This window comes from Ahaetulla prasina, chromosome 17 (genome assembly GCF_028640845.1).
Source record: "Ahaetulla prasina isolate Xishuangbanna chromosome 17, ASM2864084v1, whole genome shotgun sequence".
NCBI classification, from domain to species: domain Eukaryota; kingdom Metazoa; phylum Chordata; class Lepidosauria; order Squamata; family Colubridae; genus Ahaetulla; species Ahaetulla prasina.
In genome coordinates, this window is record NC_080555.1 from 6518258 (window position 1) to 6531674 (window position 13417).

General features: G+C 47.6%; 1 protein-coding gene across 2 annotated transcripts; it reads left to right on the forward strand.

Annotated features, from left to right (window-relative positions):
* The first annotated feature begins 711 nt into the window (after window positions 1–711).
* ACKR1 (atypical chemokine receptor 1 (Duffy blood group)) lies at window positions 712–9052 on the forward strand. Of its 2 annotated transcripts, XM_058160801.1 has the most exons (3): window positions 733–823; window positions 3117–3344; window positions 7576–9052. In XM_058160801.1, exon 3 carries the CDS (start codon window positions 7594–7596, stop codon window positions 8479–8481), a length of 888 nt encoding a protein of 295 aa, XP_058016784.1. In that variant the 5' UTR covers window positions 733–823; window positions 3117–3344; window positions 7576–7593; the 3' UTR covers window positions 8482–9052. The 2 variants fall into 2 exon arrangements, with proteins under 2 accessions (XP_058016783.1, XP_058016784.1); XM_058160800.1 differs by lacking the exon at window positions 3117–3344 and having other exon boundaries at window positions 712–823.
* The last annotated feature ends 4365 nt before the right edge of the window (window positions 9053–13417 follow it).

Consider the following 13417-nt stretch of genomic DNA (forward strand, 5'->3'; position numbering starts at 1 on the left):
ATGCTGGCTGGGGAATTCTGGGAGTCGAAGTCCACCCATCTTAAAGCATGCTGGCTGGGGGATTCTGGGAGTTGAAGTCCACCCATCTTAAAACATGCTGGCTGGGGGATTCTGGGAGTTGAAGTCCACCCATCTTAAAACATGCTGGCTGGGGGATTCTGGAAATTGAAATCCACCCCTCTTAAAGTTGCCAAGGCTGAGAAACCCTGTAGATAAGTCTCCTTCCACCGTCCGTCCACCCCATCCTCTTTCCTTTGTCTTCAACACTGGGTGGGCCTACGCAACGCTCGGTTTTTCTCTCTCCATTTTATTCTTATGAGGAAGACCTCGCACTGCCGCAGACCCTCCTCAAGAAAAGGGTTGGCCTCCAAGACACCACGCAAGGCACGTTGCGGTGGGTTATCATACCCACCACACCTGGGTCTCCCCCGAGGAACCTCTTCTTTGACCTCTTGGTTGCTGTTGGCCCGCTTCGGAGAGGTCTACCGAGGACAGGAAGAAGGTCCAAACCAGGGGGATTTGACGTGCCTTCTCAAACGTTCTGGAGATATTTCCTCAAGTTCCTGCCAAGCGTCCGTCTCGCCCTCGCCTTCCGTTTCCCCCCCAGAAGTTGGAGTGAGTCCACTCGGTGCTTCCTGTCCAAGAACACACCCACCTTGCTAATCTCCCTCCCCCTCCTCTCCTTCTCCCCCCCCTCCCCAATCTTATCTATGAAGACCAGATGCCACCTCCGAAGACTGTTGGAGCTACCAAGTGACACAGACTTCAAGAGAAGCCAACCGGGCTTGCTGTAGACATCATCATGGGTAACTGCATTCACGCGGTGAGTCCATCCAAGGTTTTTGAGGTCTTTTATGGGGTGGGGTGGGGAGGGGAGGGGGCTGGGAGGAAGAGGGGGAGACACTAATATAATGGTGGAGATGGTTATGACTGGCACAGTCCACCCACAATTCATGTGACTGACAGCCTGGATGTATTTACATTGGTTGCTGCGTCCCAGGGGGTCACCTGATGATCCCCATTTGCCCCCCCCCCACTTTCCAGGGGTCTTCCAAACAAGCAAAGTCAGTGAGGGGTGCGGGGGGGGGGGGAAGGAGCCGGATTCACTTAACGGCCATGGGATTCACTTAACAACCGCGGCCAAAAAAAATGGTGGCAAAATCAGGGGGCGACGACGTAGCAACAGAAGGTCCCGGCGGTCCCAATTGTAGTCATAAGTCGAGAACTAACCGTAGCGGTGAAAGAGCGGGGCTAGGAGCCTGGAGACCCGGGTTCGACTCCTGCCTTGGCCATGGGAAATCCACTTTGTCTCTCTCTCTCCCTCTCCCTTTTTCTCTCCCTCCTTCTCTCGCTCTCCCTCTCTCTCGCTCTCATTCCCCTCTCCCCCCCAACCCACCTCGCAGGATTGTGGTGAGTACAAATGAAAGAAAGGAAATCTCTCCTTCCCTCCCGCCCTTTCCCTCTGTATCTCTCCCCCTCCCTCTTCTTTGCTTTCTCCCTCTCATTCCCACTATCTCTCTCCTTCCTTCTCTCTGCCTCTCTCTCTGCCTCCCTCTCTCTCTCTTTCACTCCCTCTCTCTTTCTCCCATTGTCTCTCATTGCCTTTCTCCTTCTCCTTCTCACTCTCTCTCCTTCCTTCCTTCTGCCTCTCTCTCATTCCCTTTCTCCCTCCCTCTCTGCCTCTTTCTCTTATTCCTCCTCTCTCCCTCCCTCTCTCTCCTTCACACTCTCTGCCTCTCTCTCTCTCCCTCCCTCTCTCTTATTCCCTTTCTCCTTCTCTCCCTCTCCCTCTCTTTCTGCCTCTCTCTCTCTTTCTCACTCCATCTCTCTTTCTCACTCCCTCTCTCTTTCTTCCTCCCTCTCTCATTCTCCCACTCTCTTTGCCTTTCTCCCTCTCATTCTCCCTCTCTCTCCTTCCTTCCCTCTGCCTCTCTCTCATTCCCTTTCTCCCTCCCTCTGCCTCTTTCTCTTCTTCCTCCTCTCTCCCTCTCTCTCCTTCACTCTCTGCCTCTCTCCCTCTCTCCCTCCCTCTCTCTTATTCCCTTTCTCCTTCTCTCCCTCTCCCTCTCTTTCTGCCTCTCTCTCTCTTTCTCACTCCATCTCTCTTTCTCACTCCCTCTCTCTTTCTTCCTCCCTCTCTCATTCTCCCACTCTCTTTGCCTTTCTCCCTCTCATTCTCCCTCTCTCTCCTTCCTTCCCTCTGCCTCTCTCTCATTCCCTTTCTCCCTCCCTCTCTGCCTCTCTCTCTTATTCCTCCTCTCTCCCTCCCTCTCTCTCCTTCACTCTCTCTGCCTCTCTCTCCCTCTCTTCCTCCCTCTCTCTCCCTCTCTCTTATTCCATTTCTCCTCTCTCCCTCTCCCTCTCTCTTTCTGCCTCTCTCTCCCTCCCTCTCTGTCCCTCTCTCATTCAATCTCTCTCTCTTCCCCCCCCCCACATCTCTCTCCATATGTGGGATATTTATTTATTTTTGCTTAGACAAAAAAGAAAAAGAAAAATGAATTCTGAACCTTTTAAAAAGTCAAATTCCACCGCTCGCCTCAAACCATCCCGTAAATTCATTTATGTTTGGATCTCTTCTTTCAAATCTGACATTAACCTTTTCTGGAGCAGAAATCAGCTTGCAAAATAATCACGAAAGGAAGGCAAAATTCTTTCTCGGGAGCCCCACAGACCTTCCCTTGCAGACAATAAAAACGAAAGAAATACGCAACTTGATACAAGGCAGGTATATATCTGCCCTTAATTGTAGCAGACTTTCAGAATATATGGCGCTTCCAAATCGGAATTTAAATGGAAATGTTATATGTGAGGAGCTGAAAGAAAGAAAAGTATTTTTCCCCCCAAAAAAATATCTCCCAGAAATAACATTATTGATGTACAGTAACACCAAAACTGCAAAGAGAAGCTAGACAATCGATCTAATAAAAGCCTAAAATATCAATAGACAAAATGATATGATATTATTTAAACAAAGCAAAATTCCAGGTAGTCCTCAAATTACGACCATCATAGAGCCTGCTGGCCACGGTTATAACTCATTACGGTCATAAAGCGAGTCACTTTTTATGACCAACCTGATTGGATGCCCCTTTTTTTTTTTTGCACCTGTCATTAAGTGGATCCTCGTGCGGGAAGCAAACACCTACGGTCGTTCAGCGAATCGGTGGGCTGAAATTCAGAAGTCGACGGTGTGATTTTGAGCACAACCGTCGTAAAACACAGACTGCGGGACGCTGCAAACGGCCGTAAAACGCAGCTCGGTTGCTCAGCTGCCGATCCCAGGTTGTAAGGAACCGCCCCGATAGGTCGGTTGGGAACGTCAAGCAGTCGCTAAGCAATTTGTCGTAAGTCGAGGACTGTCTGCCAACAGTTCCTTAAATTTTCGCACATGAACGAATGCGCAAAGGGGAACCCACGGGGGGCGGGGGGCAAGAGAGGAGCAATTTTTATTTTAGTTTGGCTAAAGGATAGGCTTGGATTTTGCAAAAGCATTAGGAGAGACGGTCTGCAGGATGTGCAAATTAGCGTGTAAAAATCGAGCCTGGTTCCCAGGGGTGAAATGTAAAATTGGTTACTATAGGTTCTGTGGGCGCGGCTTGGTGGGAGGGTGTGTAATGTGACTGGGTGGGCGTGTCCAAAGTTTTTTGTTTTTTTTTTAAGTTTTAAAAGCATTTTTTTCTTCGGCCGAAGAGCTTGTAGAAAAAAAATGCTTTTAAAAGGCTCCTCTGACGATCAGGCAACTCAGCTGGGATCATCAGAGGAGCCTTTTAAAAGCATTTTTTTTCTACAACCTCTTCGGCCGAAGAGGTTTTAAAAGGCTCCAATGATCCCAGCCGCGCGATCATCAGAGCCTTTTTTTTTTTACTTTTAAAAGCATTTTTTCGGCTGAAGAAAAAATGCTTTCAAAAGTTAAAAAAAAACAACCTCTGATGATCGAGCGACTCAGCTGGGCATGGGCGGGGGGGAGGGGGGAAGAGGGATTTTTGCTACCGATTCTCCGAACCACCCGCCGCCATTGCTACCGGATCAGGTGATCCGGTCCGAACCGGAAGCATTTCACTCCTGCTGGTTCCCCCACCGATTCCAGATGAGATCGCAAATCCCAGTAATGTAACTTTTGACCAGTTGGAAAGGCAGGGAATATGGCTCTAGCCATACGTTTTGGGGTTTCTTGGTGGAACCTCCATGCCCAGGAGCAGTTTACCTTAGCGTGTCATTTACCAGAAGAAGAAATATGAAGAGAAGCTGCCGGTTTTGGCCTCCAGGCAGATTGGCATGAAAGGGAAGACGTTGAGCTAAGAGGAGCTCCTGTCTGGCCCAGAACGAGACTTAATCTTCATGACGTTCTGCCGAGACTTCTGGAATGTTATTGTAAAGCTCTTTATTATTTTATGCTGCGTTCTCTATTTTACTGTTTTTATTAGGTTTGCAATTTAGCAATTTTATTGTGTTTTAATGATGTTCCTCCTCGGGAAAGCAGCTTGAGATCTTTTTAAATTAAAAGATGGGGTGGAAATATATTTGCGAAGGAATAAGGAGGAAGGGAGGGAGGGAGGGAGGGAGGGAGGGAAGGAAGGAAGGAAGGAAGGAAGGAAGGGAGGGAGGGAGGGAGGAAAGAAGTTGGGAGAGAGGGAGGGAGGAAGGAAGTTGGAAGGAGGAGAGGAGGAAGGAAGGAATTGGGAGGGAGGAGGGAGGAGGAGGAAGGAGAAGGAAGGAAAGAAGTTGAGAGGAAGGAGGAAATTGGAAGGAAGAAGGAGGAATGGAAGGAAGAAGGAGGATGGAAGGAAGAAAGTTGGGAGAGAGGGAGGAAGGAGGAAGGAAGGAAGGAAGGAAGTTGGAAGGGAGGAAGGAAGGAGGATGTAAGGAAGGAAGTTGGGAGAGAGGGAGGGAAGGAGGAAGGAAGGGAGGAGGTTGGGGGAGGGAGGGAGGGAGGAAGGAAGGAAGGAAGGAAGGAAGGAAGGAAGGAAGGAAGGAAGGAAGGAAGTTGGGAGAGAGGGGGAGAGAGAGAAGGAGGGAGGGATATTTAGAAGAAGTTGAAATCTCTGCTTCCTTAAACCGCGAGGGTGGGGAGGGAAAAATTGAGCGGCGTCTCTTTCTAATTCAAGCCTGCGATCTTATCGTCACCTAAAGAAAGAGGGTGAAAAATGGCCTCGTCTCCTTAGCGGCGGCCAGAGGGAAGAATTATTCAACGTATCAAAATCTCCCGCTCTGGGCAGGGCCCTCTCCTGCACACAGACACACAACAGACGCACCACAACCGGCCCCCTTTTGCCACCCACACTTCAGCTGTCAGACGGAAGGATTTGCCCCATCACACTAAAGGTCTTCTTCTTTCTTTCTTTCTCCTTCTTCTTTTTTCACCTTCTCCTTTCTTCTTCTTCTTCTCTTTCTTCTTTCTCTTTCTTTTTTCTCCTTCTTCTCCTTTCTTCTTCTTCTCCTTCTCCTTTTTTCTTCTTCTTTCTTCTTCTCCTTCCCTCCTTCTCCTCCCCTTCTTTTTCTCCCCTTATTTTCTTCTTCTTTCTTCTTCTTTCTTCTTTTCTTCTCCTTCTCTTCTTTTTTCTCCTCTTTCTCCGTTTCATCTCCCCCTTATTCTCTTCCTCCTTCTCCTTCTCTTCTCCTTCTCTTTCTCCTTTTGCTTCTCCTTCTCTCTCTCTTTTGCTTCTCCTCCATCTCCTCCTTTTCCTCCTTCCATCTCCTCCTCCTTCTTTTCCTCCTCTTCTCTTTCTCTTCTTTTCTCCTCCTCCTTCCTCCTCCTCCTCCTTCTTTCTCCTTCTTTCTCCTCTTCTCCTCCTCCTTCTTCCTCCTCCTCCTCTTTCTCCTTCTCTTCCTCCTCCTCCTCTCTCTTTCTCCTTCTCTTCCTCCTCCTCCTCTTTCTCTTTCTCCTTCTCTTCTTCCTCCTCCTCTTTCTCTTTCTCCTTCTCTTCTCCTCTCCTTCTTTTTCTCCTCTCCTCCTCCTTCTCCTCCTCTTTTCCTCCTTCTTTTCCTTCTTCTCCTTTTCTCCTCCTCTCTTCTCCTCCTCCTCCTTCTTTTCCTCCTTCTCTTTCTCCTCCTCCTCTTTCTCTTCTTTCTCTTCCTCCTCCTCCTTCTCTTTCTCCTTCTCTTCTCCTTCTCTTTCTCCTTCTCTTCTCCTTCTCTTTCTCTTTCTCCTTCTCTTTCTCCTCCCAACATTTCGCTCTCAGCTCTTCCTCTCTTGGGCAGCTCTCTCTCTCTCTCTCTCTCTCAGCCTCCCAAAAGTTGGGTTTCTTTCTCCCCACGCTGTTTGGCGGAGCCATCGACATCACTCCCCGATAATAAATGTGTTTAAGGAAAGGCTAAGGTGGAGAGATAAATTCCCATTAATTCCGAGTGGCAGCCTAGCAAGGGAGGCATAAAGTTATCAAAGGGAACGACTGGGAGGCAAACAAATTCACATGCCGAGCAAGTCTGCCCTTCAGTAGTAACTCTTGTCCCGTTTCTTTCTGAGCCAAATGAATCCGCTGCGCTTTGAAAGCTTAAACACAAACACCCGCAAATCCTCCTGCAGTTTTGCCACCTTGGGATTCTGCAAAAACTCCCCGAGGCCCCATAATTCCCACCCCCACCCCACCCGCCCCCTATATACCAGATTTTGAGAAATGACATCTTCCACATGTTACCCTTCCTATATTCTCAGCTGTATCATCATCCTAGTAAGGCCACACCTGGAATAACTGCAATCAATTTTGGTCCCCAGACTACCCACCCCCCCCAAAAAAAAGAGATGTGGAGACTTTGGGAAAAGTTCAGAGAAGAGCAACTAAGATGATTTTAAAGGCCTGGAGGGTAAAAACTAGGAAGACCAGCTGCAGGATTTGGGCTTGGGTAATCTAGAGCAGGGGTCTCCAAACTTGGCCACTTTAAGACTTGTGGACGTCAACTCCCAGATTTCCCCAGCTAGCCATGATAACCTACAACAGAGGTCTCCAACCTTGGCCACTTTAAGACTTGTGGACGTCAACTCCCAGAGTTCTGGGAGTTGAAGTCCACAAGTCTTAAAGTGACCAAGATTGGAGACCCCTGACCTAGAATAGAATAGAATAGAATAGAATAGAATAGAATAGAATAGAATAGAATAGAATAGAATAGAATAGAATAGAATAGAATAGAATAGAATAGAATGTCTTTGGTGCATATGCTCTCAGTGGACATAAAAGATACGTTCATCAAGAATCATAAGGTACAACACTTAATGATAGTCATAGGGTACAAATAAGCAATCAAGAAACAATATCAATATAGAATAGAATAGAATAGAATAGAATAGAATAGAATAGAATAGAATAGAATAGAATAGAATAGAATTTATTGGCCAAGTGTGATTGGACACACAAGGAATTTGTCTTGGTGCATATGCTCTCAGTGTACACAAAAGAAAAGATACGTTCATCAAGGTACAACATTTACAACACAAATGATGATCATAGGGTACAATTTAACACTTAATGATACAACAGAAGGTCCCTTCCAACTCTGTCAAATCTCTATAATTCTTTCATGTTTTCCATTTATCCCCTTCCCCTCCCCTCCCCTCTCCATCTTCTCTCTCCCAACCGGCAGGATTTAGCCAACAGCACCATGTACGATTACACAACCAGCTCTGAATTCTGGGAGCTGGACAACTTCACCCAGAACGAAACGGTGGCAGACGACGGGTATCAAGACTTCGCGGAACCGTGCCACTACACCTTTTGCTCCAGTTTTACCGCCGGGATTCCGGTTTTCCTAGGGATCGCCTGCCTCCTGGGAATCGTAGGCAACGTGGCGCTCGGCATTGCCTTGACCAAATGCCCTCGGTTTTGGGATCGGTGCCAGCCAGGCAAGGTGGAGCTTATCCTGCTCGTCGTCGGAGGGGTCACCTTCGCTTCCACGTTGCCCTTTTTCGCCCTGGGCATCGGCTGGAGGTGGGCCTTTGAAGACCGCCTCTGCCAAGTGATCCGCGGACTCAAATTCGGGAGCCTCTTCGCTCAGGGCTTGCTGGCGGCTGGCACCGCCTGCCGAAGCCCCTGGGGTCTCCCTCAGCCGCTTCTGCCCACCCTGCTGTGGATGATGGGCTTCCTCTGCGCCACCCCGGCCGTGTTGGTGAGCAGCACCGATGGGCTTTGCGTCCCAGATCGTCTCACCGAGCTTCACGCCTGGTCCCTGGTCCACGCGGCCTTCTGCTTGGTCTTTCTGTCCCTTCTCCCGCTCATCGTGGTCTCAGCCACGGCGTGTCTCAAGGGGTGTGGAAAGAGGGGGCACCCCCGTTGGAACATCAGCTGGGTATTTTATCTCTTTTGGGGTCCCTACGGGGTCGCCGTGTTTCTGGACATGCTTCAGGAGGAAACGACGTTTTCCCAAAGTTGCCGTTTTCTCGAACACCTCAACTCTTTCCTGGGCCTGTCCGAAGGATGGGGGATGCTCCACTGTTACCTGAGCCCCTTCTTCATTTTGGGGTTGGGCTTTTATCGCCGAAAGACGGCCTAGACGATAAAGAGCCGAGAGAACATTCCTACAGATAGTACTCGACTTAGGACCCACCATTTGAAGCCACAATTTCTCTTGCTAAGCCAGGCGGTCGTGAAAAATGAACCGTGCCCGATTTTTACAACTTTTTGGCTGAGGTTGTGAAGCGATTCGCGGTGCAGTCGTTCAGCGAATCACACACAGCGGTCATTAAACGAATCCAGCTTCCCCACAGACTTCGCTTAACCGGTGTCAGCTGGGGAAAGGTCTCAGACGGCAATCCGGGGACACGCCCCTCCTCCCCTCCCAGTCCGAATTTTGATCAAAGGATGCAACGGTCATAAACGCGAGCCACTTTTTCCAGCGCCGTCGTCACTTCAAACGGCCGCTAGATGAACGGTCGTAAGTCGAGGGCTACCTGGCCCTTGAGCAATCTGCGCAACAGTCTCCTTTACTTCCCACGACAAAGCCACCGCGGTCATTTCCGGTGCGTTGGCAACTGAACTTTAGCTATTTGAACAAATCAATAAAAGTATATGTGTGTGGTGTTTTTTTGGGTTGTTTTTTTTTTATTGCAAATAAAGATGTTTGAAATGGGGCCTCTTGCATGTTTTGGCTGAATCGAGTCTGGCGCTTCCTTGCAGAAAGGACTTTGAACGCTAGAGTTTCAGGCATGGTCCCAATCCAATCAGAATAGAGCTGGAAGGGACCTTGGAGGTCTTCTAGTCCAACCCCTTGCTCAAGCAGGAGGCCCTATACCAGTGGTGGGTTTCAAATTTTTTTACTACCGGCTTGGTGGGTTGTGGTATGGCTTGATGGGCGTGGCTTGGTGGGCGTGGCAGCGGAAGGATACCGTAAAATCTCCATTCCCGCTCCACTCCAGGGGAAGGATACTGTAAAATCTCCATTCCCGCCCCACTCCAGGGGAAGGTTACTGCAAAATCCCCATTTCCTCCCGATCAGCTGGGACTCGGGAGGCAGAGAATAGATGGGGGCGGGGCCGGTCAGAATTTTTACTACCGGTTCTCCGAACAACTCAAAAATTCCCGCTACCGGTTCTCCAGAACTGGTCAGAACCTTTCTGATACCCACCTCTGCCCTATACCATTTGAGACAAACGGTTGTCCCATCTCTTCTTAACAACCTCCAGTGATGAAGCTACCTACAACTTCTAGTGGCAAGTTGTTCCACTAGTTAATTGTTCTTACTGTTAGGAAGTTTCTCCTGAATTCCAGGTTGCCTCTCTCCTTGGTTAGTTTCCACCCATTGCTTCTTGTCCTGCCTTCAGGTGCTTCGGAGAATAGCTTGACTTGCTCTTCTTTGGGGCAGCCCCTGAGATATTGGAAGACTGCTATCATGTCTCCCCTAATCCTTCTTTTCATCAAACTAGGCATACCCAATTCCTGCAACCGTTCTTCATATATTTTAGCCTCCAGCCCCCTAATCACCTTCGTTGATTAGGGAGCTAGAGCAGTGGTGGGATTCAAGTAATTTAACAACCGGTTCTCTGCCCTGTTTGCCAAACTGCTCAGAAAGTTAACAACCGGTTCTACCGAAGTGGTGCGAACTGGCTGAATCCCACCACTGAGCTAGAGGCTTCATCATTCATCTTCTAATATCTGGCCTCCAGGGCTTTAATCACTTCCTGTTTGGAATTATATCGGATTCCCTCCTGCTGGTAGGAAAGAGGTTGGGGGTAAGTCGTGTGTGACTACAAAACCTATAAGCAGGAGCCATGGAAGGGTCGTTGCAAATTTGATGCAGGAGACCGTTCCTGACAAGCGGAGTGATTATTATGACAAGTGGCATAATTAGGGGAAATCCTGAAATCTGTATTCCAAGGAAGCCCTTAGTTTGATCAGTGGTTAATCGTTCTCAAACTACCAAGTGATAAAAATCGGACTTTCGGGAAGCAACAGATTGCAAGATGCCAAAATAAACACTCGTTTCGGGCAGAGTGAGGCATCCGGAAGTCTTTGTTAACCAAGTGGGGTCATACACACAAACACACCTCTGTTTCTGGGAAGAGTTAAACCAAAGTTGATTATGACTTCCCTCCAAGACAATTGTAGGAAAATCAGAACAATCCATATTTTGGGGAAAAAAATAATAATAATAACAGAGCTGACCTTCTCGTTTAATGTTTATCACTGTTCTAATATTTGAGGGGCTGCCACAAAGAGGAGGGGAAAGGGTCGACTTGTTTTCGAAAACAAAAGAAGAGATTGGACCGCCATTTGTCTGGAATGGGGATGGGGTCTCCTGCTTGAGGAGGGGGTTGGACTAGAAGACCTTCAAGGTCCCTTCCAACTCTGTAATTCTGTGTTCTCTTATTCTTTTTGGGGAATTGTCAGGTCTTCGCCTTTGACTGCTGAGATTCCCACAGTGTCCAGTGAGGGTTTCTCAAACTAAGACCAAACTTTAAGACCGGTGGACTTCAACTCCCCAGAATTCACCAGCCAGCTTTGCCAAAATTTGCCACCCAGAATCGCTTTGGATAGTGAGATGGGAGGCATTTATAGTCCTCCACTTATGACAATTACAATTCCCACTGCAGAGCAAGGCGGTCGTGAACCGAGTCACTAAATGAACGGTCGTAAGTCGTAGGATTTTGTAACTAACTGGCATTTCTAATGTGAAATCCAACTAAACCGCTCTCCGGAATAACAAACCGCTTAAAATTCTCCCCTTCCCTAAACATCACTCGCCTTCCCTCGAAGATTTACCGTATTTTTCGGACTGTAAGACGTGCTTTTTTGTCTCCCAAAAGGGGGCAGAAATGTAAAGACTGAATACTGCCGAAGCCCCACTTGCCCACCGGCCATTTTTTGGATTCTGCACGCCCTTTTTGGGACCTTTTTTTGGCCTTTTTTTGGCCCATTTTCGAGGCTTTTTTTGCCTGCTTTGGGGGCTTTTTTTGGCCTGTTTTTGAGGCTTTTTGGGCCTATTTTTGAAGATTTTTTCAGGCCGTTTTTTTTCTGACAGACAGGCTGGAAAAAGCCCCCGAAATGGGCCACAAAAAGCCTCAAAAATGGGCCGAAAAAAGCCTTGAAAACATGCTGGAAAAAGCCTCCAAAACGGGGTGAAAAAAAGCCTCAAAAATGGCCTGGAAAAAAGCCTGAAAAAGGCCTGAAAAAAGTGAGGCCAAAAACTTTTGTTGTTGTTGTTGTTTCCCTCTTCTAAATTTAGGTGCGTCTTATAGCCCAAAAAATATGGTAACCACTTTCAAACCAGAAAATGCGGTTTGCGCTGTCCTTGGATTGAGAGATCCTTTGCCCATCCTGGCCAAATGCCTGTCTGTTTTGTGATTCAAGCCTCCCTCGCTGTCGGCTTTACGCAAGGATAAGAGTTAGAAGGCCATCGGATCGATGCACTCAGCGCATCGACTTCACACACACACACAAACACACACACACTGTTGCAAAGTTGCCTTCCTTCCTAAGCGAGGCGCTCCTCGAAGGCGTCTGACGGGCTGGATTATTAATCTCTTTGTACTTTTTAAAAAATGAGATGCTTTAACCAGGATGGAACAGAGAAAGTGGCCTCTCTCCCCGTTCATTCATTCATTCATTCATTCTCCGCAGGCTTTTATTGACTGTTGCTCCATCAACTTAAATGTGCATCAAATTAATGTGCCCTTATGAAAATTGGGGAGAGGGGGGGGCGGCAGAGCCTTTTGCGAGTCAGCACTGTCCCCTGCTGTCTGGCGTGAGCATTGCGGGTTCCCGCCCCCCAATAAAGACCGGCCCAAAACAAGAAGAGAAGAGAGAAGATAGAATAGAAGAGAGAATAGAGAAGAGAGAATAGAATAGAATAGAATAGAATAGAATAGAATAGAATAGAATAGAATAGAATAGAATAGAATAGAATAGAATAGAGAAGAGAAGAGAAGAGAAGAGAAGAGAAGAGAAGAGAGAGAAGATAGAATAGAAGAGAGAAGAGAGTATAGAGAAGAAAAGAGAAGAGAGAGAGAAGAGACAAGACGAGAAGAGGAGAAGAGAAGAGAAGAGAAGAGAAGAGAAGAGAAGAGAAGATAGAATAGAAGAGAGAATAGAGAATAGAATAGAATAGAATAGAATAGAATAGAATAGAATAGAATAGAATAGAATAGAATAGAATAGAATAGAATAGAAAGAAATGAGAAGAGAAGAGAACTTTTGCTTGTCAGAACGTCGCAAAAGGGGATCACATGACCCCGGGGCCTTCTGCAACTGGCATCAGTACATGCCAGTTGCCAAGCACTTGAATTTTGATCACATGACCATGGGAACACAGCAACAGTCATCAGTGTGAAAAACGGTCATAAGTCACTTGTTCGGTGCCCTTGTAACTTCAAATAGTCATTAAATGAACTGTGGTAAGCTAAGGTCCATATAACGTAGTCTTGTTTTTGCCTTTTTCCGGACCTAGTTCTCATTCCCTAGCCAGAATAAACAGGGATCTGTTTTTAAAAGTCCTTGGGATGCCTGATTTAAGTCGCGCCATCTTCCCGCTAATAGCTCCGAGATCTCCTCCGATGTTATTAACTTTCCTCTCTAATTTGGAAGCCGGTGAAAGCTCCCATTTCCCAGCAATTACTCCCCAGGGGGTTTTAATTATTTTAGCGGGAGAACTCGTAATGAGTATCCTTGGCTTGGCAGCGTAGGGTAGTGGTAGGAAATGCTCGCAGAGGGAGCCTGGCGCCCCAGGGAGGAAAGGAAAAACCCTTGGCATTGCAGCTTGAAAAGATAACATCCTCCTCGCATCCTCTCCGGGTTATGAATTGCCGATGACAACGGCTTACGAAATTTCGTTGCAATGCAGTCTCGGGAGCGAAAATTGTAATTCTAAGGAGGAAAGCAAGGAAGCAGAAGGAAACTTTTTGGTCTGCACGCCAAAAACGTGTCGAGAGTAAGGGAGATGACCTCGGAGGCCCATCTAGGCAAGCTGGGTGATAAACAGTACAAAAGAATAACAG

Coding starts and splice junctions, on each gene's coding strand:
- ACKR1 (XM_058160800.1), top strand. CDS start 803: ATGGGTAACTGCATTCACGCG. Junction 824..7,575: donor TGGGTAACTGCATTCACGCG/GTGAGTCCATCC, acceptor CCCAACCGGCAG/GATTTAGCCAACAGCACCAT.